This window comes from Artemia sp. Qi Xiang Cuo, chromosome 8 (genome assembly GCF_049724085.1).
Source record: "Artemia sp. Qi Xiang Cuo chromosome 8, ASM4972408v1, whole genome shotgun sequence".
NCBI lineage: Eukaryota > Metazoa > Arthropoda > Branchiopoda > Anostraca > Artemiidae > Artemia > Artemia sp. Qi Xiang Cuo.
The window spans coordinates 17,721,147-17,749,048 of NC_142801.1; the positions used below are offsets into that span (position 1 = coordinate 17,721,147).

A 27,902-nucleotide genomic window follows, 5' to 3' on the forward strand; every position below is an offset into this window, starting at 1 on the left:
ACTTTCATAATAGCTATTTATTCTAATTAACGGCCTTTGTGATTAAGTGGTCATTTTTAAAGAATTGGAACAAAATTCGAACTTTAGCTTAAAGAGCGAGGTATTGACTAGAGGTCGAACCCCCTAATATATGTATTAAAATCTATGAATATAGAAGTTCGTTACGTAAGTTAATCCATAAGTTGCGTATATTTATTACTAATAAAAATTTTCGTAAATCAAATTAAACAAGTTTCGGGAAAGCCATTTAACCAAACAAAAGTAAAATTAATATACAAATTTTTTTTTAATTATTCATGTTCGGTGAGCCAAAATCAAAACCTGCATTAATTCAAAAACGTTCAAAAATTAAATAAGAAAAAAAGTTTTTTTTAACTGAAAGTAAGGAACGACGTTAAAACTTAAAACGAACAGAAATTATTCCGTATATGAAAGGGACTATCCCCTCCTCAACGCCTCGCTCTTTACGCTAAAGTTTGACTTTCTCACAACTCTATTTTTTAACAATAAAAAACTTTAGCGTAAAGAGCGAGGCGTTGAGGAGGGGACAGCCCCTTTCATATACGGAATAATTTCTGTTCGTTTTAAGTTTTAACGTCGTTCATTACTTTCGGTTAACAAAACTTGTTTTTTTAATTTAACAACAGTTAGGACGCAGTAAAATAATTAGGTTCTTAGAAATTCGTAATATATTTCCAAAAGAAAGAACTCTTATAAAAAAAGAAGGGGGTACAAGTGAGTTAGCTTTAGTCTCTCTCCTCCTGTCTGAAATTAAATTTAGCACTTGGTCGCCCACAAAATAAGTAGACGTTTCTCTTTTTCAGTATCAATATGGTGATCTGAAAATAGGGATTTGGAAAGATTTGGAAATATGGATTTAGAGATTTGAAAAAAGAAGAAATCTGTACCTTGAGAAACCCTGTAGGATGATTAACAGAAGGTTGGACTTGGGAGTTGCAAGCCCCCTCGCACTTTGTTACTGCTACTTCACCTTCGCAAGTCCTTGCCAGTGACCCACTTTCTGTATATTCCTCTAAAGAAAAATAAATCCAGATGAGTAAATGTATTTGTTAACAGAGGCTTTTTTTTATTTCTGAGTCTGAAATTTGATCTAAAGCAAATATGACTCCCAGAGGACACGTATACGCTTGGGATTTTGACAGGAAAGCGAGTAAAAAAAAATATAGTCAAAATATTTTGGAGAGTGGTAACTTTTTACTTAGATCTGGTTTTAGAATCACAACCCAAAGCCGTGATTCCAATTTTCGAATCTTGTTTTGGAAATCACAACCCCATGAGTAACATTTTTGTTAAATGAGGGTGAAGATGCACTTGAGTTTCTTATTTAGAGGAAATCGGTACACAAAACTGAAATCCTATATTTGTCGCTTTTATATGACATTTATTTTTTAAAAAATTTCAACTGAAAGTGAGGAGTAACAATAAAATTAAAACGAACAGAAATTAATAAATTTATGAGGGGACTACCCCTTCTCAATCCTTCGCTCTTCACGCTAAAGTTTTTCAGTACCCTAAAAAGTTTTTTGTCCTAATTGGGAGTCTGCTTCATTCGTTCTTAAAGAATGGGAGAAAAGTCAAACTTAAGCGTAAAGAGTGAGGTATTGAAGAAGGCACAGCCATCCCATAAATGGAGACATTTCTGTTCGTCTTAAGTTTTAATGTTGCTCCTTACTTTCAGTTAAAAGCGCTTGATTTTTTTTCATTTAATATCTGATTGTTTTTAAACAATGCCGGGAAATTCACCCTTCCCATCGAAGGAGAATTTCCCCCACGAAAAAAAATCATGGAAAATTCGTCCGGCGTTAAATCACCCATGAAAGATTTCCCCAGACAATTCTATCCTCACTGAAAATCCCCCCCCCCCCCGAAAAACTTTCTGCAGACAATTCTACCCGAATCGTTCTCCTTGGCCTAAAAAAGACATGTTTTTATTTCAATTTCTGATCGTTTTCCAAATCATGCCAGAAATTTTCCTCTTCATAAGAAATTTACCCGGAGTCCCAGGCCCCAAATTCCAACTTTCCCCCGTCCCGCATTCCAAAATTTGCCCCGCCCGCCCCGCAATTCCATCACCCCTGACATTTTACACAGGAGAATTTACCTCGGATATCTCTTTGTGTAAAATTGAGTCACCAGAGAGAAAATAAGACAGATAAAAAGTACTCTGTACTGGAATTCTGGCAATGTCTGTACACATACCAACAATAAGCACTATATGTGAACAAGGAACAAATTTAATATCTTACAGCCCTCTCCACAGGGGTTGTGGGGGTCTTATCATCCCCAGAGGCATAGTTATTTGACCTTTTAACTGTGCTGAACAAGCTGGATATCTCAAAGTTCTGATCAGATGAATTTGGAGGTGAGGCGTGTGGAAGGGAGTTAATTGCCCTCCAATCGTTTTGTCGCTTGAAAAGGGCACTAGAGCTTCTAATTTCGTTCGAATGAGTCCTCTCCAACCTTGTATTACCACTGGTTTGGTACGATCATCCCAGGGGAAAACAAAGAAGCAAAATAAAGAGAAAATAAATAAACAAACACACATCTCTGTTGTTTATTCTAGGAAATAAATGTGAGATTAAAACCTCTACAGTATGGTTCATTGATACACTGAATCTGATTGACATGATTTTCGTTAAGACCCCATGACTTTTTGGGAGTACTTCCCCTATTTTGAAAATCGTGCAAATTTTCTCATATTTTTAGCTTCTGATTGGTAACATTAAACTTAAAGAATTTTATATATTTGGAATCAACATAAAATGTCAATTATTCTTGTGCATGTATTACTTTCAATATTCTGTTTCTTTAGAGTTTTATTTGCAATCGTGCGGAATTACAAATTGTTATCACAAACTGGTTGATTCCGAGCCCAAATACAGGATTTTGGTCGTAATCTTCCCAACACAATATAGTTACCTTATTGCTGTTCCAATCTTATTCCAAGTATGCATCGATACTTCATTTAAATTTTGTCTCGAGCAAAAATTTATTACCTTCTAACTGGAGGCCTGATAGAGCGAGTTATATATTACGAATAACTTTGTGGATATTTGAAGGCGAATCATATTATCCTCGCTTAGAAGCAGAAGCAAGTTGTCAATTTTTAACTCAGGCCAATAGTCTTAATCCAGTCAAACAACAATTTAAACAAAAACTGAAAAACAGAGCAAACAAGCAAATGACTTAAAAAAGAAAACAAACTCATACGATAAGAAACACCATACCAAAAGCTCAATACAAAAAAATAAATAGCATACTTGATGTCAAAAGCTCTGTATCACTTCTACCATATATACAGGGACATCAATTGGGGGGGAGGAAATAATCGGGTACCCTCTAGAATTACAAAAACACGTTTTTTGGTACTTTCGTTGAACAATTAACACAAAAATTTTCCCTGCCCTAATTTTAGAAAGATAAATCCCCCCCCCTTCTATTGCTAAAGAGCCAGAACCAGATTGCTAGAGAAACAGATGCTGTAGACAAAGTTTTAATCGAAGAATAGCGCGGTTCTAGGAAGGATAGAGGATTTTTTACAAAGTTTCACTGTTAGGTTAATAATTGCGTCATTGAATGCCTGAGTCATCAAACACATTTAGTCCTCAGTTTTATTGACTATGGGCAAGTGTTCGATTCAGCTGATAGAACAAAGGTTTTATTATGATAGAACAAAGGTTTTAACAAAGGTTTTATCCTTGTATGGTATTAAACAATAAAGAAAAAACGAGTTCTTTTAACTGAAAGTAAGGAGCGACATTAAAAATTAAAACGAATAGAAATTATTCCGTATATGAGAGGGGCTGTCCCCTCCCCAACGCCTCACTCTTTTCCCTAAAGTTTGACTGTTTGTCACAACTCTACTTTTTAAAACAATAAATACTTTAGAAATACGTTAATCCTCAACGCCTCGCTCTTTACCCTAAAGTTTGACTCTGTCTCTCAACTTTATTTTTTAAAACAATAAAAAAAAACTTTAGCGTAGAGAGCGAGTCGTTGAGGAAGCTCCTTTCATATACGGAATAATTTCTGGTGGTTTTAAGTTTTAATGTCGCTCCTTACTTTCAGTTAAAAAAAACTTGTTTTTTCTATTTAATTTTAAACTGTAGAAACTATTATAAACTCTAGGCTACCTTGTATCTTTTCAGTTGAAAATATTGTCTATAATAATGATTGGCGGACTTTATCTTGGGACTGCTTCTAAACTATTAACTGCCTCTAAAAATTCACTGGCAGGACCAATTTAAAATATAAAAAAAATAAAAAAATTTAAAATATAAATGTTATGTTTAGTTTCCCACTCTCACAGGCCAAAGAGCCTTTGTGAGGGTCTAAAGTTTTGTAATTTTGTCTCTGTATCATTAAATAAATTGATTGACTGATTAGTTCTTAAGCATTATTCATGAGACTGTCGGGAAAAAATTCCCTGAAAACATTGAACATCATTAGCCTCACAACCTCAACTTTATCGGCGGGAGTTTTTTTTTTTTTTATTGGTCGGCTTTAAATTTATGAGGCATGTACTCTGGCTCAATGGAACACGAGAATGATGATTTTTAGAGGCTTACTCTCCTTCTTCGACTTTTGATCCGCTTGAAACATGCGGAACGAGTAACTTTGAGTCAAGGGACCAGAGCGAATTTGGCGTGTGCAGCTTTTGAGGCACATTTACCTTCTACACTAAAGTATCTGTATTTACTTTGAATTTACTAAAGGGATACCTACAGCCAAGGTAAGGCTAATCAATAAAGTTTAGACTATTAACCTTTGCTGAAATTGAAGTTAATCGGGTATGTTCATAGATTCAGCCAAATATCTAAGATAATTATAAAGAAACTTTCAAAACTCGGTGGCCGGCTACAAAAGAGAAAATAAAACAAGAAACAAATTAAACAATAGAAACACATTAAATATTTTAATAAAAAACTGAAAAGTATATGGCAATCAAGTTCTACAAGATCTGCAACTTTCAACAGTTCTTTCTAATTCCCTTTTTGACTCAATTCAATTGTGACTGGAATATAATATTGTCGATAGAATATTCATTTAAAATGTGAAATTTAAAATTTTATTTTTGTTGTTATTTTTAGTTTCAGTTCCCCCTCCTCCTGTATGGCTTTGAAGGAATTTTAAACCTTTCTAGTGAAAAAAAAAAACAAGTATCCCAGAAACCCAGTATTTGGACCTAATATGGCCCCTTGTCAGAATCAGAATATCATTGAAGCCAAACCAATGTCTTATAAAAAGTTCTTGAATCTTGATAATACCAGGATTCAAAATATTTCTTTTACCTTCTATTCGAAGTACCAAGGACATTAAAAATTAAATGTAACGGTTGGAATGGTTCAGTGGAAACTTACACAGCCATATATATCGTTACCAAATAGGAAGCCTCAGAGGAAGGATTAGATATTCAGGAAGGATCAGATATTCAGTTTTTAATGAAAATGCTGCTATGTAGTTTTTCGACGCAGCAGGTGTTAACTTAAAAAAAGAAATGTTGAGGAAAACGAAAAAGAAAATATTAAAAACAAAGGACACCAAGCAGTTTGAGAGGGTGTAGACTTCCTTTCAAGGTTTAGTTATCCTGGGGAACTTAGAAATTGTTAGTGCTTTTTAATTTAAATAATTCTTTTTGCCGATTCATTTTCCTCGTCCAAAGAGGCAACACTGATAGAAATGTGATACTGCATATTTATAATTTTGAAACAACCGAAAGAAAGATCTTAGCAAATTACAACTGTCAAGTAGGGTCTTAGTACTTTAAAACAATTTTTATTGCCTGGAAGGGAAGTTAGTATTTTGGAGGTCAGTTTGAGCGCTGCCTTACATGTTCAGTCAAACTGAAGAAAAGAGATGAGGAGAAAGAAACAGAAAACAAAGGACAAAGAGGGTAACAAATAAGGATTAAAAGAACAAGTTAAAATGTTGTAATATTTAATTTAAGAAAGATCGTATAAGCTTTCTTATATGAATTTTCTTTTCAATCAAATTATTTACCATTTAGGACTCTCTAGAAACCATTACAGTTTGAAGGTTGAAATATGCTTTCCCTGGCTGCACTCTATCCACTAAAAGTGTGCTGAATCGTTTGCAAAATGTAATCCTGACTGCACTGCTGCATGTGTAAAATTAGCAATTGTCTTTAAGTTTATTCACAAGTTGTCCCCTTTTACAGAATTTATTATTTTATGTGGTTTTGTATGGCTGTTACTGCTGTTTTACTTTTTCTTTTAATGTTTTAATGTGATTATTACTGTTCACCAAATTTTAACGAGATATTCTTTTTGATCAGACTTACTGTTATTCCGGTTCACCACAAAAACTTTTACCTAGATTCAGCGTCTTTACTAGCCAAAATCTTTCTTTTTTTGGGGGGGGGGGGCAAGAGACTTTATCGACTGGCTGATCATTTCTACCCATTGTTTTTGTCAAAAATTAGCATAATGTCCGTTTCGAATACAATAAGTAAAATCCCCGCACGAGTCGAAATTCAGATTTTGGTACATACCATGTGACTATTTTAATTCTGTTTAGTTAATCAAATGGAAAATTGTGGCACAATCTATAAACTGATGGCAGGAGTCGGTAAAACTGCTACATTTACCGACAAAGTTCGATACTTCTATAGACGACATGTCATTACTTTCATGGTCTTTATTGAACCGAACAAAGAATTTTACCGCCTTCTTTTTTTACCGAGTGACCAAAAACATTGCCCCCCCCTCCCCAATACGTGACAGCCCTGCCTAGGTTTACAAAAGTTATTACGGGTAATTTATCATAATATTGAGGCGGGGGCAAAATTTTATATTATCTGTATTTTGGCATCAGTGCTCTTAAAGGTTTTGCTTGACATTTGGCAAGAACTGAGATTTAGCCCCAAGCCCTAAAATTGGGCCAACTGGAATTTACAGTCAGCTTTGTTTTCAGTAACTTGTTTGATATTGAAAAGTTTTTTATTTCTTCCTTGTTGCATTACTTAGGGGATACAATTTCGAATAATTTTTTTTAGTGTCTTAAACGCCTAGCTGGAAACCTGACAGTAGACACAGAAGAGGTCACCCGAAGAATACTCTGCGCAGAACACTGGACTGGGATCGAAAGATGGCTGATACCTCACTGACACCTGAATGGGAGGATATCATCGCAGCGTCAGTCATGCGCAATGAATGGAGAGGCTTCGTCGATGCCTTATGCGCCGTAGATGACACAGGTGGAACTAAGGTTGAAGGTCTGAATTCCTAGAAATCCTGCTAAGTTAAAACTAACCGCCATGAATGCCCTATTGGCCTGAAGGTAAAATTTATCCGAGCATACCTTCAACTTTGACCAGTATTCCGTGTCTTAGATGAAATAATTACACCTCTCCAAATGCAACTGATGTATGAAGATTCAATTGAGAAATTATTCCCATGGTCTAATTTATTTTACGAAAGGCGTGATGTGTTGCCAGCTTTTTTCGAAACTTTCTACGTTTTTAATGAAGCGGCCAGACGCTACGTTGTAAGGGGTGCTATTTGTTTTTAATCTTTGACTTCCCATGCTGGATCACCAAAGATCCGACTCTCATAAATTACTCTTTATCTTTGTTGTGCCCCTTTTATGAACAAAACTCAGTAATGTATTACGAACCTTTTGTAATATGAACACTAGAAGGCAGCGTCTCACACGAATCTCCTCTTGTAACAACATTAGAAATGCTAAGTGCCAGCAGTAAGCTTGGAACTGAACCTCTAAGAAGCATTTTCGGTTATTAACTGAGGCTACTGAGAAACAGCTTGACCTTATATCCCAAAAAGATCATTTTGTCTCAGCTGGTCGCACTTTAGAAAAGTTCAAATAATCATTTTCCAAAGTGGAAAATGTTGTTTCTCCACAAAGTGAAATATAAAAACCGTAGACTCCCTACTGATGAGAACCTTATGAACTACTTTGGTCTTTTTAGAAACATTAAAATCAGCTTACTTAAAAGTCCACTATTTCAATTGTTTACGCATGAGCTTAAACCTCTTAAAAACACCTTATAAGCGTTGTATACATACAAGTTTTGCATTTCATTGACTGGGTTTTCTAGTAAAGAGATGGAACATTTAGACAAAGTTCTGTATTTAGTGATTGGGATTCTGGCCGCAAAATGTAAGTTTAAAATTTTGTTAAATTTTCCAGCTTGTCTGAACCTAAGGAGCAAGGGTGTAATTTTCTACGGGGCATAGGGCAATTTCCCTCCCCCTCGACCGCAGTTTGCCCCCTCACCTAGCTGAAACTTAGTGTCTTCAAAAAGCTCGTCAAAACTAAGATAAGCCTATATACTTCAAGTATCCACAGAAACATATAGGTTTTCTTTAATATACCTTTGCCTTTATGGTACTATATACCTCATTTTTCATTTTTCGCCTCCTCTCCCCTCCAACTTTGCATTAATAATGAGACAACTTTTTTACTAGTAATGTGACCCCTCTCCCTTCTAAAATTTACCCCCCCCCCCCATCTCCAAAATATGTTTTTGCAAACGTGTCCTAAGATTTCGCTGCTTTAGTAGCCTACAGAAAAACGAATCAAGTTTGTCAATATTTGTAATATGAATGACGCTTTAGACCATTTTGTTATATCTACGACCAGTAACGATCCAATATTTACTTGTCAGTCACTGCAGAATAGAAGATAATTGAGCCAGTTTTAACAGTATACAATACGTTCATTTCTGAAATTAAAGTTCATTGATCTAGAATGAAAAAAAGGGAATGATGGGCCTTAGCAGTGTAATATCAATTTGCAAAAATATAGGGGAGGAGGCAAGGATTTTTACTATTTTTAACTGAAAACAGAAAAAGGATCTTTTCACATTTAAAATAGGGGATGACAATTATCTACCCTTTGTCCCGCTTCAAATTAGCACCGGTGCTTGCTTGACTGTCCGGAAAGATATTGATTATTAGCTATTCCAAATGTTTCATATTTTAAACGTACCGTCCCTTGAATACAGCCATTCAAGTTATTTCCGATTAAATGGTGCAAAATTAATAGCCCTCAAGTTCAACGAGCATATTTTGACTCACCTATTTCCTGAAGTAGCACTCCCGGTTGTCCGTTACAGCTTCATACGATTCTTGCTTTGTCTGCGACATAAATGTAGACGTTTTCAAAATAAGGTTGTTTGGGGTTTGACACGCTCAATCAATAGTTCATAGCCGAATAAGATGTTAGTCGTTTTTTTTTTTGTTTTGTTTTTTACAACATTGTTGACAGAGAAAAAATGACGACATAGATGAGAGTATACAATTTTGGTACACTGTCAAAAGACGAGATTTATAACAAAAGAGATGGAATCAAACGCTGTTCTGGGGACAAAATATGAAATCAAACCCACAATTAATCCCTCTGTAACGCTCCTCTGTATCTCCACAAGTAACCCCTTCTGTAATTCCTCTCAACAGGTTGCATGAAACGAACAAGGCTTACGTTTCTTTACTGTAATATTTAAGCTTCACTGGCAATGCCATAAAAGCTCCGTTTCGCTAAGGCCCGTGAAAATAGTTGAAAGTTTTGCTTTGCATCCCAGACTAATGTATTTCTTACAAAATAATATCAAGTCTATCCCTAGTAAGAAGCAACGCAACTATAATAAAGAGCCATAACGATTTAGTGGATTTTTTTTTTTTACCCGAAGACATTCATATGGAATGGTCCTATAAACTTCGGAAGGGACTCTTTCGATTGAAAGTTGAAAGTTCAAGTGCCTGTCTAAGAGTCAAAAGTGATCGGAGGGTGAGCAGCCCCTCTCCCATGCCCATTTTCACCAGGTGCATCCGATTAAAATTTTAAGATTCCCATTTTTTTCAAAATAGTTCAAAGGTGAAACAACCATGCTTCCGGGCTTGACATAATCCCCCACAGCCCCCGACTGTAAGTTATGCAAATTGTCCATTGTTAACAAATAAGGGGGGAAAGGTTATGATCTTGGGTATGCAAAAAGGCTTAGGGTATTAAGATCAAACTTTCAGGGTATGTTGAGCTGCTGTTGAAGAGTGATTAAAGGGTAACCAATCCTCTACTTACTTTTTTAGGTGCTCCTCCAAAGCCCTGGGGGAAGGAGTGCAAATTATACAATTTACCCGTTGTTTACATGCAGGATTTATCATTAGGAAAGTGAGAAATATTTGATTGCGGTTGTTTTCGTAAAAGCTAAGGATATTAAGGTGAAACTTTGAAGAATGTTTACGGGTATGTTAAACTGAATCAAAAGCCACTAAGTGCGTGCAGTTTATCTAAAAGTTAATCTTAAGAACGGCTGATAGCCATCTTGTTCAAATAGCTATGTCTATGGAGATGACATACTTTCCCTCCCTGAATACAATTCCGAACATATCAAAACACACTGTGTGCATATTGGTTGTCCAAAAGGTGGATCAGTAATATTTAAGGAACGGCTGAGGGTATTAGGTTGAAACTTTTAGGGTATGTTGAGGGGGATGTTGCAATGTGGTCGAAGGGCGATCAGCCTCCCCTTATCCTTTTTAGATGCCTCTCTCCTCAACAATCATAGAAATTTTGAAAAATATTTTGTTTAAATAGTCAAAAGGTCTAGTCACTATGTCTCCAGGGATGCAATGCCCTCAAACCACCAGGTCAAGGGTTTTAAATTGTGTAATTTGTCATTTTTATATGCAGGATTTATCACGAAGAAAAGGAAGAATGTTTGATTCTGGGCGTGCCCAAAAAGACTAAGGTTATTAAGTTTAAAATTTAGGGAATGTTGAGAAGTACGTTTAGCTAAATCAAAGGACAGTATGTAAATCAAGTTGATCAAAAAGGCGTATCTGCAGTATATTAAGAATGGAATAGGGTATTAAGTTTAAACCTTCAGGGGACATTAAGAGGAATGTTGAAAAGTGGCCAAAGGGCAACGATCCCGCCTACCATGCCCTTTTTAGCTGCCCTCCCCCCAAATACCACTGATCAAAATTTTGAACTAGTCATCTTGTTTAAAATTGTCCAAAGTTCAAATAAATATGCCTGCGGGGTGACATAACAACCCACAGGCCCCCAGGGCAAGGTTGTAAGTTATATAAGTTTTGCTATTGGGAGAAGGGACATGTTAGATCACAAGTCTCTAAAAAAGCTAAGGGTATTAAGGTAATACTTTAAGGAAATGCTGAAGGGGATGTAAAACAAACTGAAAACACACTCTATGCAGGATAGTTGAAACTCTACATGAAACTGAGACTGCGACTGCTGGTAGATGCAACTTCTTGCAACTGTGACTACCGGTGAGTGCGGTGGTGAATATTTGTATCTGCTAATCTGACTACTTATAACTTTGACTGTTTGGAGCTATGACTTCTTTTGACTGCTGACACTCAGGAATGTAATTGCTTGTGACTGTTACTAAGGCTGCTTGAGATTGCGATTGGGACTATTTACAACTACAACTGCTTGTAACTGTGACTATTCGCATTTGCGAAAACTTTAGACTATAAATACTTGCGACTGCGACTACTAAAGCCTGCAAATACTTGTAACTAAGCTGCTTGCGATTGAGATAAATTATGACTACGACTGCAACTACTTGTGATTGCGAATGCTTGTAACTAGGACGACTTGCAAAAGCAACCACAAGTGTGACAACTTGTGACTACGAGTGCGACACATTGTGAAAACGACTTCTACTGCTTCTGACCGTGACTAGTACTATTAGTTTTGCTATTGCTACTGCGATTGCAAATATGACTCTAAATACTCGTACAGCTTCAACTATTAAAACTAAAACTATTAAACTAAATCAAAAGAGTTCTACCGCTACCTGTTTGTAAAAGTGGCATAGTGCATCCAGGTTGTCCAAACGGCTTATCTCCAGCACCTCACGAAAGGCTAAGGCTATTAAATCCTAATTTTTATTGAATATTGATAGGGATGTTTCACTAAATCAAAATATACCAGGTGCATCCAAGTTGTCAAAAGGGCGTATCTGAGCAACGGCTGTGGGTATCAAATTGGAAATGATCTTTTTTTTTATTTTTTGTGTGTTTTGAGTTTCGTTTGTTCTTTAATAGTAATTTCTGGTTGTTTTGAGTTTAGATTATTTTTGGAATTTATTTTTTCTGGTCTTACGTTTATTACGGCTCTTTACTTTTCTTTTAAAAATTTCTTGTTCATAAACTTTTTTAATTAGTTTAGTAAAGTGACCAAGAGAGAAAGACTAAAATATATCTTTTCACATGCCACGAATGTTTCTCAATGTTTGATTTATATTAATCATTTTCTTGTAAATATTTTTTGTTGCTGTATCATTTCGAGTTGCTGTTTTGTGTTCATTTTTTCTGCCAGCATTTCACTTTTTCTTAGTGTACTTGTTAAGCAGGTTTCCAATAAATTAATTTACTAATTAACTGAACAAGATCATCACCATCTTTACATTATATCATCATATATATCATCACCCTTATATCATCACCATCATCAACAATGTTCAGAATTTTTAATCAAAATTTACATCTTGTGATAAGTAATAACAAATATATAATATTTTCGTTAAAGGAAGATTGCTTTTCGGAGAATCTTCTTAATACATAGAATACATAAAAAAGAGGGCTGGTACGGAGTTAACCCGCATGGAAATGTTGAACTAGAATAGAGGAAATATTCCAGATGTTTAATATCTACAATGATTAATAATATCTGCAAAGTTATCTGCAAAGTTATTATTAATATCTACAAAAATTTCTAAGTACTTTATTGAGAGTTCAAAGGCAGGCTTCAACCCAAAAATTTCACTAGAATTGGTAACTTGTAGCTCTCGTAATAATGTTACGAATTTATTACATGTCAAAACTGTACAAAGCGATACGCCGTAAAGTATGAGAAATTATGAAAAAGACGACCAGCAGAGTACAGTTTAACATAAACTTAATAGAAAAATAGTTTTTTCAACTGAAAGCACAGAGCAACATTAAAACTTAAAACTACCAGAAATTATTACGTAGATGCGGGGGGGGGGTTATCCCCTTCTAAATATCCTGCTCTTTTGGCTAATATTTAACTTGTTGTTCAAATTATTTAAGAATGACTCCTGAAACACAAGGGCCATTTTGTTAAAGTAATAAGCTTTTTAAGATTTCTAAAAAAAAACTTCAGCGTAAAGAGAGATGTATTGAGGAGGGGATAACCCCTCATATACGGAATATTTTCTGTTAGTTTTAAGAGGGATGCATTGAGGGGGGGGGGTAACCCCCTCATATAGGGAATAATTTCTGTTAGTTTTAAGTTTTAATCCTGCTGCTACTTACTTTGAGTTGAAAAACTTTTTTTTTAATTTCTGATCTTTTTTAAATAATTGTAGGATATCTGGCTCCCCTTAAATGAAAAATTCACTTATCCCACAAAATTCCTTCATAGAAAGATCCCCCAACTTGCCCCCCCCCCCCTCCCTCGCGAAAAAAAATCCCCCCTATCCGATAAATGTCTGTATACTTCCCGATAACCAATACCAAATGTGAATAATGGGCAGACTTCATAGCTTCAAGCCCTGCCCCCTGAGTCTGTTGGGGGTCACGTAATTGTCAGGGACATAACTATTGAATCTTTTGAATATGTTGAACAAAATAGCCAACTCAAATTTTGATCGGGTGACTTTGGAGGAAAAATTGGCATGGGGTAGGGGCTAGTCACCCTCCAATATTTTTGGTCACTTTAAAAAGGCCCTAGAGCTTTTCACTTCCGATCAAATGAATCCTCTTCCAATCTTTAGAATCACTGGTTCGATGCGATTACTCTTGGGGAAAACAAGTAAGACAAAAAAAAACAAATAAACACTCATCCGTGATCTTTCTTCTGGCAGAAAAATACAAAATTCCACATTTTTGTATATAGGAGCTTGAAACCTCTGCAGTAGGGTTTTCTGATATTCTGAATCTGATGGTGTGATTTTCATTAAGATTGCTTTGGGGATGTGTCTCTCCTTTTTCAAAAATTGGGCGAATTTTCTCAGCCTCTTAACTTTTGATGGGTAGCATTAAACTTGATGAATTTTATATATTTATAATAAACATCAAAACTCGTTTCTTTTGATGAATCTTTGTTATCAAGACTCTGTTTGTTAAAGTTTCGGTTACTATTGAGCCACAACGCTCCTTACTTACAGTTTTTTTTTACCACGAACTGTTCGATATATGCAAAGAAAGGGGCTAACTCGACATCAAAACTCAAATGACAACTGGATTATCCCGAAGTAACTCCTAATTGTGAAAGTTTATCACAGCTCCCTTCCTGAGAGCTTTCGTTGGAGGATATGGATGGTTATCAAACAGTTCATGGTAACGAACTGTAAGTAAGGAGCGACCCGGCTCAATAGTGACCGAAACTCTAAAAAACGGAATTTTGATACCATTAGATACATCAATAGAATCCTGTTTTTATGCTAATTTCAAATATATAAGTTTCATTAAGTTTAGTTTTACCCATCAAAAGTTACGTGCCTGGGAAAATTTGCCTTATTTTCAAAAAATGGAGAAAACAACACCTAATAGTCATAGAACTTTAATGAAAATCACACGTTCAGATTCAGCGTATCAGAGAACCCTACTATAGAAGTTTCAAGCTCCTATCTGCAAAAATGTGGAACTTCGTAGTTTTTGCCAGAAGAAAGATCACGGATGCGGGTTATTTGTTCGTTTTTTGTTGTTGTTTTTTTCCAGGGGTGATCGAATTGATCCAGTAGTCCCAGAATATCGTGTGAGGGCTCATTCAAACGCAAATTAAAAGTTCTAGTGCCCTTTTTAAGTGACCAAAAAAATTGGAGGGCAACTTCACCCCCTCCCACGCTCATTTTTTCTCGAAGTTGCCCAATCAAAATTTTGAGATAACCATTTTGTTCAGTATAGTCGAAAATTTAATAAATATGTCTTTGAGCAAGATTCAATCCCCCACAGTTTTCGGGGGAAGGGCTTTAAGTTACTAACTTTGCCCATTGTTTGCATATAGTATTGGTTAATGGGAAGTATACAGACGTTTTCAGGAGAATTTTTTTTTCTGGTGAGGGTCGGAGGAGGGGGTTACGGGGGAGAATCTTTCCATGGAGGATTTATCCTTGGGAGAAGGGACACTTCTATGAAGGTGGTGCCGGATTTTCAAGCAAAATTTAAAAAACCATCAGAAATTAAACAAACAAACAAGTTTTTTCAACTGAAAGTAAGGAGCAATATTAAAAATCAAAATGAAAAGAAATTATTACGTATACGAGGGGGATCACCCCCTAGTCAATACCTCGCCCGTTACGCTAAGGTTTTCTTTAGTACTTTCAAAAGAGCTATCTATTCTAATTAACCGGCCTTTGTGATTCAGGGGTTTGTGATTCGAACACAATTCGAACTTTAGCGTAAAGAGTGAGGTACTGACTAGGGGGCGAACTGCCTAATATACAAAAAAAAAAACATACGAATGTAGAAGTTCGTGACGTAAGTTAATTCGTAAGTTACGTCAGAACAAAATTTCGAGAAAGCCATTTAACCAAAAAAAGTAAAATCAATATGCAAGTGTCGCTTTAATTATTCATGTACGGTGAGCCAAAATCAAAGGTTTATTAATTCAAAAACGTTCAGAAATTCAATTAAAAAAAAGTTTTTTTTAACTGGAAGTAAGGAGCAACATTAAAACTTAAAACGAGCAGAAATTATTCCGTATATGAAAGGGGCTGTCCCCTCCTCAACGCCTCGGTCTTTACGCTAAAGTTTGACTCTTTCTCACAACTCTATTTTTTAAAACAATAAAAAGCTTTAGCGTAAAGAGCCAGGCGTTGAGGAAGGGACAGCCCCTTTCATATATGGAATAATTTCTGTTCGTTTTAAGTTTTAATTTCGCTCCTTACTTTCAGTTAGGAAAACTTGTTTTTTTTAAATTTCATCAAGAGTAGTATCAAAATTAGACAGAGTAGTTGTAATGTATAAGCGAATAAAATGTGAGGAGAATGTAGCGTCCAGAAGACTGTTAGCTTTTTTTTATCTAAAAGAAAAAATATATTACTAACTAATAAACTCAGAACGTAAAGACTAATTTGACATGTTGTCGTGGACCTATGTACAAAATTAAAATTAAAAATATCGGTAATTTAATTCTATTTACAAACAAAGGTGCCAATTTACAAAAATCTATGCGGGGGAATTTTTTCTATGAATTTTTAATGAAAGTTCCAAAAAAAGAGTGTTTTTTTAAAACTGTAACGGGGGCAATCCTTCCCTCCCCGATTGGTACCCCAGTTCACATAACCTGACTATACATGGTTCATCTAAAACTTTACCAATGTTATGAAAACAAGTTGAAAAATCCTATTAATTTACTTTTTAAGGGTAATCTTTAATAAAAATAATTTTTCAAGGTCCAAGGCTCATATTCCGAATCTTAAGATCTTGAAAAAAAAATTCAAGGAGCGGCAGACTTTCCTCCAAATACTAATTCGAGAAATATATTTATTTTTTTTTAAGACGCGACGGCAGATGAATGTAATCTAACACCTGTGCTACATGTGCTTCAATACCCTGGCTGTGTACCGAGACCCATACCCTCGTTTGCGTGTGTAGGTCGATGTTCAAGCTATGTACAGGTAGGCAGACCACTGATTTCTATACTCATTTTATTTTTAATTTGATAGAAAATCAAGCCTGTTTTTTTTGTGTTTTTTAAGCGTTAATACTTCAAGGTGAATATATTCTTCATATGTGCCATGCAACACTGGCATGCTAAGGTAATAAGAGTACCTATGCTTAGACATGAAAATAGGAGAAAAGCAACTACAAATGGGTTGCTCATTTTTGTCAATGTTTTTTTGTTTTTTTTTTTTTTTTTTTTTTTTTTTTTTTTTTTTGTTATACAATTGTCAGTGAAAATATTTTATATCCATTATATCCCTTGAAGGGCAGTTTTCATTTGATTTCTTCCTGCGAAGCTGGTCAATGGATATCAAAATCACTGACCAATTAATAAGCACCTTGATGTGGCTGAACCCCCCCCCCCTCCTCTGTTTAGGTGCACATAGACTAGTTATCCATTCTTATTTCCCTCTTTCAACCTCTCCAGAAAAAGGTGAATGAATATTCAGTCGAATGTTTGTGCCAAAATCAAGAATTTTTTCGTTGACAAAAGTCTTGTAATTTCAAATTCAATACTTATAATTGTTTTATACCAAGTATTTAATTGATTTTAAGCTGCTGGATAGAACACTTTGGAATAACAAAACATATTGAATACGAAATATAAACTTGAAATATCAAATATACTAATTATAAAATAAAAAAATATAACAATAAAACTTAATAAGGATAAAATTAATAATGGCACAAATGTTGCAGGAAAATAAGAGAAGCGAGGGAAAAAGATATCATGTTCCGACATCATTGAGGACACGACGCTTGCTAAAACCTATAATGACCTTGCGTAAGCAACTCTTTTCAAGGGTTCTCGGGCCTTTCCTCGTAACCAGGAGATTGTTTATGTTTTTTTCCCTTGAGTTTGGCTTTTTTGTTTGGAAGGGGTTTTTTTCTCCCGAGCCAAAATCAACTTCAACTTATTTTATTAACAATACATGTACGACAGCAAAACACGAAAAAAAAAATCAGTACCTCTTCAAGTGGGCTCCATAGTTCAGAAAATAGGGAAAGAGGGAAATAGCCTTCTTTATTAATACGAACATTTATACATAGTGGTAGGCTTTTGGATAGGAGGCTGTTTTCATTTAATAGAATAGAAATTTGCAGCAATTAGAAATTAGGGTGTTATAGTCTATAAGTCGGACAAAATACACAACGTTCTGATTCTACTATATTTTATAACTTTTATGTTTAACGTTTCTGGGTTATTAAGCCACCTCGACATTTATCCTTCAAAAAGACTCGTGTTTTCTTGTGTAAGCCCCTGGACAACCCTGACTAAAAAAAGATGCATAGAAAATAGAGAGTTGGAGTCCGAGCAGACCTAGTACCTGTAAAACTTAGATATTTTGGAGTCAATTATTATATTCTAAACTCTAGGAGTCGAATCTGACATCTTCAGTTAGCCGACTTTAAAGACCTTACGTGGAAGACCACATGCCTTCTAAGAGGAAATTTTAAGAACAACATACATACACACCCAAATTGTGCTATCTTGATTGTGTATTTTTGCTCGTAATGTCGGAAACCAAATGGACATCTTCTTAAATCTAAGTCTAAGACACATAGCTTCTCAGTTCATCACCGTTAATAATTGCCTGGTATTAGTCTTTTAATTCTAGCATTTTTGCTTCTGTTAATCTTGCGAAACTTTATTGCAATTTCTGCTTCTCTTTGTTTTAAGTCAGAAAACACTGGCAGAAAAATTGGCTAAAACCAACCTCGCAATGAGCCACTCTGCTTTATCGAAAACCAGCAACTCAACGTTCTGCTTCGAACTTATTTGATTGTATTTTAAAGTCTGATGCATCGATCTCTGCCATTTGTCTAAACTACTCTACGCTGTCAAAGATGTCTACTTTGCTAGATCGAAAAGTGGCACCCCAGTTTTTAATTATACAGTTGAAGTAATTGGTCTTTAAAGCCTACTTTATCGACATCTGCTTTGTCTGTGCTACTCTCTTCTGTCAATACAGTCTGCCTTGCTCAATCAAAACGTGGCATCTCCATATTTTATCTATAGTTGAAGTAATTAAGGCCTACACTATCGATATCTGCTGTGTGTATTAAATAAAAACAATTTTGTTTGTAACAGAAGGTAAGGAGCGACATTAAAACTTAAAAGGAACAAAAATTTTTCCGCATATGAAAGAGGCTGTCGCCTCCTCAACGCCTCGCTCTTTACGCTAAATTTTTTTATTGTTTTAAAAAATAAAGTCATGAGACAAGGTCAAACTTTAGCCTAAATAGCAAGGCGTTGAAGAGGGGACAACCCTTTTTCTGTTCGTATTAAGTTTTAATGTCGCTCCTTATTTTCTGTTAAAAAAAACTTGTTCCTTTTATTTAAATTCTGAACGTGTTTGAATTAATGCAGGTTTTGAAATTAGCTAGCCGTAAATGAATAATTAAAACAAAATTTGCATAATAATTTTACTTTTTTTTGGCTAAATGACTTTCTCAAAATTTTGATCGTATGAATTTGAGAAAAAAAGGGCGGGGGAGGAAGCTTAGTTGCCATCCAATTTTTTTGGTTCCTTATTTATTTATATATTTAGAATCAACATTATTAGCCTATTCTTTTGATATATTTATTGACATCAAAATTCCGTTTTTTAAAGTTTCGATTACTATTGAGCCTTATCACTTTTTTTATTATGTATATGTTATTACATATATGAGGGGGTTTTCCCCCTAATCAATATCTCGCTCTTTACGTAAAAGTTCGAATTTTGTTCGAATCACAAATCCCTGAATCACAAAGCCCGTTTAATTGTAATAGATAGCTCTTTTGAAAGTACTAAAAACGTTTTAGCGTAAAGAGCGAGGTATTGACTAGGGGGTGAAACCCTTCATATACGTAATAGTTTCTGTTCGTTTTAGGTTTTAATGTTTCTCCTTACTTTCAGTTGAAAAAACTTGTTTTTTTATTTAATTTCTGATCGCTTTTTAAATTATGCTGGGAAATCCGGCGCTCCCTTCATAGAAATGTTCCTTCCCCCAAGCAAACATCTCTTGTGGAAAGATCCTCCTACGTAAACCCCCCCCCTCCGATCCCCCATCAGAAAAAATACCTCCTGAAAACGTCTGTATACTTCCCAATAACCAATACTATATGTAAACAATGGGCAAAGTCCATACCTTGCAGCCCTTCCGCTGGGAACTGTGGGGGATTAAGTCATCCTCAAAGACATATTTGTTAGATTTTCGACGATGCTGAAGAAAATAACTATCTCACAATTGTTATTGGGTGACTTCGGGGGAAAAATGAGCGTGGGAGGAGGCCAAGTTGCCCTCCAATTTTTTTGGTTACTTAAAAAGGGCACTAAAACTTTTAATTTCCGTTTGAATGAGCCCTCTCGCGATATTATAGGAGCAAATAAACACGCATCCGTGATCTTTCTTCTGGCAAAAGATACAAAATTTCACTTTTTTGTAGATAGGAGCTTGAAACATCTACAGTAGGGCTGAATCTGATGGTTTGATTTTCATGAAGTTTCTATCACTTCTAGGGGGTGTTTCTCTCTTTTTTCGGAAATAAGGCAAATTTTTTTCAGGCTCGTAACTTTTGATGGGTAAGACTAAACTTGATGTTACTAATATTTTTGAAATCAGCATAAAAGTCCGATACTTTTGATGTATCTACTGGTATCAAAATTCCGTTTTTTTATAGTTTCGGTTACTATTGAGCCGGGTCGCTCCTTACTTACAGTTCTTTACCACGAACTGTTTGACTACTTTTCTCTGTCAATAAAGTCTACCTTGTTCAATCAAAACGTGGCATCTCCGTGCTTTATCTATAGTTGAAGTAATTAGGCCCTAAAGCCTACTTTATCGAGGTCTGCTTTGTCAATACTACTCTCCTCTGTCAAACTGTCAATAAAGTCTGCCTTGCTCAATCAAAACATGGCAACTCGATGCTTTATCTATATTTGAAGTAATTAAATTGTAAAGCCAACTCTATCTATATCTGCTTTATCTATACTAATTCACTCTGCAAATAAAGTTTATTTAGCTGTATAGAAAAAAGTGGCAGCTCAATGTCACCTCAATATTTGCTTTAATTTGATCTTAAGGCCTACTATATCGATGCCAGCCTTTTCTATAATACTTTTTTCTGTAAAAAAGTCTAATTTCCCCACTGTGTCTGTACTAGCTTACTTTGTCAAGTATATTTTACTCTATAAGAAACTGGCACCTCAACGTTTTATCTATAGTTGGAGCAATTAGATCTAATAGCCTACTCTATTGAAATCTGCTATGAAAATATTTTTTACTCTGTAAATAGTCAACGTAACTAATATCGAGTCTACGATGGGATATAAGCCTATGATTATGCCAAAATTGGGGTTAAGATGGTTGGCTTCAGTAGCGCCATTGCGGTACAATTGTACCCTCTTTGGTATAATTAGGCACAATGTAGTACATTTGAACATTCAATGGTACAGTCCAAAATTTCTGGTACATTTTTGTAGAATATTTGGTACAAAATTTTTGGTATGTTTGGGTTGTATTTGCCGGATCAAGTTTAATTTTTCCAAATTTTCGAAATTCTTCCAGTCCCCTCCTAGAAATTTAACCAAAAGTAAAGAGATATTAGATTTTGGAAATATAAAAAGTAGGCGTTATTTAAATATAAATAATATTGGAACGTTCCTTCGGGTAGGTATGAGGCATCCCTAAGATTTTCTTGAATAATCAGTTTATTGTCGTGTCATTTTACGTTTTGTTGTTTTCTTTTCTTGATTGTTGTGTGTAACCATGGCCCAATAGGGCTTTCGTGTCAATAAATCTATCTATCTATCTATTCTTAGACGTAAAAAAAAGAAAAAAGTGAAACTTTTTAGTTTCTTTGAGAGAGTGAAAAAGTGAAAAATTAGTTTCTTTGAGAGAGAGAAGGTAATATTGAAGAAAAAATTGCTTGCCATTCAATTTATTGCGGTATTTCATTCAGTTTATTGCGTGGCATTCTTGCCATTTGGCATTCTTGGCCATTCAGTTTATTGAGTTATTTTTGTATGTGAATCTGTGCAACAGATTCACAAACTATTTTTATGCAACAGTGAAGTTGCAATTCAATTCTATTTTTGTGCAACAGTGTTCTCAAATTGGGTGCGATATACAAGGATAGACATAGAGCACGAAGAAAGCTGATGGGAGGGGGTAAAGATAGTCTTTTAAGGGAAAATACCTGTTTGGACGATGTTATTACAAGATCTTATTGAGATCTTTGCACATCTTACCCTAACACACCATTTTTACTAGTTAATAGCCAATAGTTTGATCCCCTGTTTTAAGAGGAAAGTAGTTATTAAGCCATGTTGAGCGGATGAAGCGAATAGGGTAGACAGAAATCGTGTTATAAGCAGATCAGCTGGGATCAAAGGAATCAGAAAAATTCAACAATCGGGCGGGATGACCTTAAATGGACATATTCAAAATAGGTAGGGAGTGAGAAGTATAGCTCTAAAATAAGAAGAGAAGCCTGTGTCGTCATATTGGCGTGAGGATGAATGGCGCAGTGGTAAGTTGCCCGGATTTGTTAGCACTAATTCGTATGGTTTCATTAACTCAAAAAAAAAATCCAACCCTCCTGACTTTGAGTATCCGTTCAGCTGAAAGATGAAATACATTCATTCTCATGTTTATTTTTGATCAGGTATGACCATGTTTCTGTAGGGGAAATTTAGGCCATGCACATTTACTCTATAGTTGTTTTTTTTACTTTTTTCTGTCACTCGGTAAATTCACTCCCTCAAAAATCTTCCCCTTAAATAAAAGGGAAAAATACCTTTTACTATGCCTGTTCTTTGCTATTCCGTTTAATTCACTTCCTACCCGCCAAATAAAATTCCGCACGCAGGCTAAGCTGTGAACATATTGCTAATTAATCCCAGCCTAGTTACTGCCTTTTGACGTTGAACATAGTACATTTACAATACTTTGGGTAATTTTTTTCTAATTGATTAGGATCAATATCACTCTTTTATGCCTCTGTCACTGAAAAAAAAATATGTGAAACACCAAGTGAAACAGTCTTTGATATAATAGCAATATTTCTAGGTATCTGGTTCTAAGCTGTGGCAAACAGAAAGATCCTGCATGTGCTGTCAAGAAAGCGGTCATCGAGAGGCAGTTGTATCACTTTTTTGTCCCAAGGCAGGGCCTGGAGAGCCCAAAGTTAGAAAGGTAAATAATAATAAATTTTAAACTTGGCTCATAAATCGTTTCTTCGTTTAACTAATACATTATATTAAGTACTAAAAACCTCGCTAATGTTCTTTTACCCACAAAATGGTGACTTAAAAATGTGGAAAGATTAACAGAAATAAGTTGCACCACCACCTCTTTAGTCTCCCAAAGGGTTAGAACGCTATTGATACTTTCTTGAAAACAACTGTTTTCATTTTTCATAACAACTCAAAAACCACAATAATCATCGTGTTTACAGTAGTAAAAAAAAAATCCTTTTAGGATTTTTTTAGCATAGAAGTTCCATTCTTTTGATGTATCTACTAGTATTAAAATTCCGTTTTTAGGCTCGTAACTTTTGATAGGTAGGACTAAACTTAATGGAACTTATATATTTAAGATCAGTATAAAAATCTAATTCTTTTTATGTAATTATTGGTATCAAAATTTCGTTTTTAGAGTTTCAGTTACTATTGAGCCAGGTCACTCCTTACTTACAGTTCGTTACCACGAACTGTTTATTCAGATAATAGTAATTTTGCTTTAATTTATACTACAGCCGAGGAAAAAAGGGAATCCATACATAAATGTTTCCAATTTATGAATACAATTTGAAAACTTGAAAAATTATAGATAAATAAAATCTAGTGCACTAGACACTGGTGGCAGCGTTTAGCCTCCTGGGAATGCCACAAAAGAAAATACTGGTATCACAGTCCTATACATTTATTTAATTAATTTTTTTGACTTGTTAGGTTTATTTTTGTGCCTTATTTTGAAAAAAAGTCGCACTATTCCACTTGTATGTCTTAAAGGGGGCCAAATTACGTCTTAACCAAAATCTTATTTTATTCAAACTTGCCATATAAGATTTTGCATTTTTAAAAAGAAAAAAACCTGATCGAAACCCCAATAAAAGAAACGACCCGGTTTTGGAATTGCAACATGTCTTTACAAGGTTACTCTCTATTTATTTGTTCTGTCATAAAATTCTCCATCCCACCCTCAACACAACCAAACCCCCCCCCCCCCCCAATCTGGTATGAAGTTTCAAGATTATCTTCTTAAAATTAATGCAATATAGTTAAATCCCTTTATTACTCTATTGTTTGTTTTTCTCGTATGAGTAATGCCTATTTCACACTGGTTAATTGTGGCTCTCTTGCTGATTTATTTATGGTTCGCAATAATGAAATCTTCATTCTAATTGGTAGATTATCTTCTTTCTTTCTTTTTTTGTCAGTCCTGAACCTTTTAAATTCTTACGTCAAGTAACTTAAGCTGCGGAATTGGAATATGGAAGCACCATAATATTGCAATTCCAAATTTATAAATCGTCCCAAAAGAGTATGCTCATAATAAATGTTTTTCCATAGCTTTTAAACACACATTTGCTCATGTAATTTAAAATACGAACTCTAGCATATAGTAACCGAACTTGTAAAAACGCTCCTTGAAATCAAAAACCTGCAAAGTGAGAAAGATCGCCATTTTAAGGTGGTTTAAAGTGATCATATAAAAAAAATCCAACTGAAAGTAAGGATCAGGGCGTCTTTTGGGGTGGTAAGGGACGGCAGTTGCCCCCCTCCCAATAGTATGAAGAAAAAATTATTATACATCCATGCCCTTTGACTATCCGGATTTGGACCTCTCTTGCCCCCCCCCCCCAATAAAAATGCTGGAGATTCGCCCCTGGTAAGGACCAACGATAAAACTTAAAAAACACAGAAATTATTCTGTGTATGAGTGGGGATAACCCTTCCTCAACTCTCGGTCGTTACGCTAAAGTTTTCTAGTGTTTTAAAGAAGAGGCCCTATTACAATTAAACGGCTCTTGTATATCAAGAGACATTCTTAAATAATCGGGCCAAAAAGCCAAACTTTAGCTTAAAGGGTATGGTTTGAGGAAGGGGCAGCCCCCCTCATATATAGGATAGTTTCTTTTCGTTTCAAGTTTTATGTTGCTCTCTGCTTTCAGTTGAAAAAACTTATTCTTGTTCAATTTCTGATCATTTTTCAAGCTTTGCCGGGAAATCCCTCTCTCCTTGAAAAAAATTCTTCTGGAAAGTCTCTCTCCTGCTAAAAATGCCTCCCGTGTAAAATTACCCCATGGAAAATTGCTTAGATTCCCCATTGGAAATTTATTCTTTATATTTATGTTTTTATTTTCGTTCTTTTATTTAATTCCGGGTCGTTTTTCAAATCATGCTGGAAATTCCCTCTCCCCTTCATGGAGTATTTTCCCAGGAAAATCCGCCTATTGAAAGTTTCCCTTAAAAAAAAAGCATATTTCCTAATAACAAGCACTATATGGGCAAAGTACGTAGCTCACATCACCCGTCCCCCATCCCACATCCGCCGTGTGAAATTCCCCTGTAAAATTCCCAAAGTAAATCCCCCCTGCCAAAAATTCTCCGAAAAAAAATTTGCGGATATTTCCCAGTAAAGAGTAGTATATGTACAGAACAGGTAAAATGCATAGCTTACATCACTTTCCCAAGGGGATGCTACGGTCATTTAATAGGCTAATAGATTTTTCTTGTCATCAACGATTTAAAAAGTATTAGGCTGTGGCGGATCCAGGATTTTTTATGGGGGGGGGGGGGCTCAAAATAGTCTTATTCGATAAACTTGCGTTAGGAGCAAGTTTAGTTAACACAAACTTGCGTTAATTAAGTAAATTACACTACTTTAGACTATGTTAGGGGGCGCGCACCCCCCACGCCCCTTCCCTGGATCCACCACACGTATTAGGACTCATTAGACGGAAATAATCAATAATATATTTACGAGGGGAATTAGTTCGCCAAAACAGCAAAACTATATGAACTATCTGGGAACTATATGAATATTGTTGAAAAACATGAACAATTTTAATAAAATCATAATATTTTGAATCGGTGGGAGCTTAGACCCTTTTATGCTCATTCCAAAACTTCCTTGTGTGAATGTCAACATTAGAGGAACTTGGTAACTAGTATTTCTAAGAATTTTAAGTATTCCTTGTTTTGAACTAAGTTTTTAACTAGTTTTTTCTAAAAACCAGTTATCCTATGAAGGATGTTATCTGGGTGTAATTCTCAAAAAAATATATTGGTCAATTTGGTTATTTATGGTTTTACTTTGGAAAACGATCTTTAAGGAACAATCTATTTTTAGGTTGTAACAAGAGCTCCAACGGACTGCATGTGCCGGCCATGCACATCGATTGAAGAAGGGGCGGTCATTCCGCAAGAGCTTGCCCGATTCATGGGGGATAGTTTGATTCAAACACGTCCATTCAAGTATCAATAATATATTGCTTTATATCATATTTTACCCAGTGACTAGAGAATTAAATTAGAATACCAAAAGTTTCTTGCTATATATTTGTCAGAATATATAAAATATAATCATGTTATTTGTGAAAACATATTGGACAAAAAAAAACACATTTTGATTTGCTGCAGTCAAGCTACTTTGTACATATCACCCTTCTGAACGTAAAAACGCTTCCCTAATTATTGTTTCTATGGCTTATTCCACCTTAGAAATTTTAGCCTACTCTTAGTACACAAAATTTCAATCCTTATTATCATTATTATTCTTCTGTAAAAGAGCCATCTAAAGCTTAAAAAATTACGAAGTTTGCTTACAAAACTAATGAAACAATTACCTTTGAAATTGACAAAAATATGGTATAGCCTTAATGCAACCTTAATTATAGCCTTAATGCAGGATGGTAAAATGAAATCTGGTTGTTTGAATTAGTTAGAATGCAATAGTTATTAATATGAATTAGTTGCAAATTTAGACAAACAAATATGGAGAGATCAGAAAATCTATCTTATATTGAAAAAAAACTATTAATTGATAATATACAATATGTAAACAAAATAAACATATTGTGCCACTATACCCAATGTATTCTGTCTATATGATTGTTATTAACTTAAAAAAAAAAGTCACAAATCAAAGTTTTCTAAGAAAATTAAAGAGCTCCGTTAAACCATAAATGAGCTGAAATAAAGTCAAATAAAACAGAATAGAAACTATTTAACCGAGTCAAAATCAAAACGATAGAAACTAAGAGGAGTAGGACCGACACCCTCCTTCCATACCTTCTAAAGACCAGATCGAAATCTGCACTTTACTAAAAAAAAATACTTATTTCGAGCTGAATGTTTCTATTCTCATACAAGTAAAAAAAAAAAAAAAAAAAAAAAAAAAAAAAAAAAAAAAACGATCATAACCAAGATTACTGAAAAAAAACTTAATGTGGGCTGAATGTGGATATGATAAGATTCATTCCTGAAAACCTTAATAAACGGACGTATTAAAGCTAAAAAGAATTTTTTTTAGAATTTGTAATTTTTTGTTGATTTTTTTTTTTTTTTTATTATAGTCTTTAGAAAGCATAAGAGTGTCAGCCTTCCTCATCTTAGTTTCTTTCTTTTTGAATTTGATTCTGTTATTTATTGTAATTTCTGTTCGTTTTGGAGTGATTTGTCATAGCTTTACGCTTGGAAAATTATTTGACTTTGTTTCTGCTTATCTTTGGTTTAATGGAGCTCTTTACATTTATTTGAAAAAACTGTTTTGTGGAAAAACTGTTTTTAATTAATTACTGTTCATTTTTATTGACATTAATTAAAAAAGAAGAGAAATTAAAACAAACGATTACAGAAAACATAGATGGTACTAATATTGATGAATACTTTCAATCGAGCTTTTAATATCTGCTGTCTTATACTTAGGGTACATTCGAGAATCCAATTGTCAGTAGTTATGATTCATTATTTGTTATTTCTTAATCGTAAATAGGCTCATAACTACTAACTTCACTCTATATATACTAATAATAAGCAAAAGCTGTAAATATTTTTGTTTTCTGTACTTAAAATGCAAAGAAGTGACCAAACTGTTTTATTATTTGGCGTTTACCAGTTACCAATGATTGAATAAAGAGATTTTTTCATTGATTATTTTCTCTCTTATTCACTTGCTGCGAACTAGTAAAGAAAAACACAGTTACCTCATCTATCTCAGATATATTTCGTTCAACGTCAATGTCTC

At 34.8% G+C, this 27,902-nt stretch overlaps 2 protein-coding genes across 2 annotated transcripts in view; one reads left to right on the forward strand and one right to left on the reverse strand.

Moving 5' to 3' along the window:
* Positions 1–7,768, reverse strand: part of Pburs (bursicon subunit partner of burs) — a 9,716-nt gene extending 1,948 nt beyond the window's left edge. Inside the window, exons 1-2 of the mRNA XM_089092869.1 lie at positions 7,657–7,768; positions 909–1,033 (exon numbers count right to left, since the gene is read on the reverse strand). Of these exons, the coding sequence (XP_088948995.1) occupies positions 909–1,033; positions 7,657–7,768 (237 nt within the window). The remainder of the gene's footprint in view (positions 1–908; positions 1,034–7,656) is intronic.
* Positions 7,769–8,037: 269 nt separating this feature from the next.
* Positions 8,038–26,943, forward strand: Burs (Cuticle-tanning hormone bursicon). Its single transcript, XM_089092870.1, has 4 exons — positions 8,038–8,160; positions 16,497–16,615; positions 22,719–22,844; positions 26,007–26,943. Exons 1-4 carry the CDS (start codon positions 8,106–8,108, stop codon positions 26,139–26,141), a joined length of 435 nt encoding a protein of 144 aa, XP_088948996.1. The 5' UTR covers positions 8,038–8,105; the 3' UTR covers positions 26,142–26,943.
* The last annotated feature ends 959 nt before the right edge of the window (positions 26,944–27,902 follow it).

Coding starts and splice junctions, on each gene's coding strand:
- Burs (XM_089092870.1), top strand. CDS start 8,106: ATGGAACATTTAGACAAAGTTCTGTATTTAGTGATTGGGATTCTGGCC. Junction 8,161..16,496: donor TGGGATTCTGGCCGCAAAAT/GTAAGTTTAAAA, acceptor TTTTTTTTTAAG/ACGCGACGGCAGATGAATGT. Junction 16,616..22,718: donor GATGTTCAAGCTATGTACAG/GTAGGCAGACCA, acceptor CAATATTTCTAG/GTATCTGGTTCTAAGCTGTG.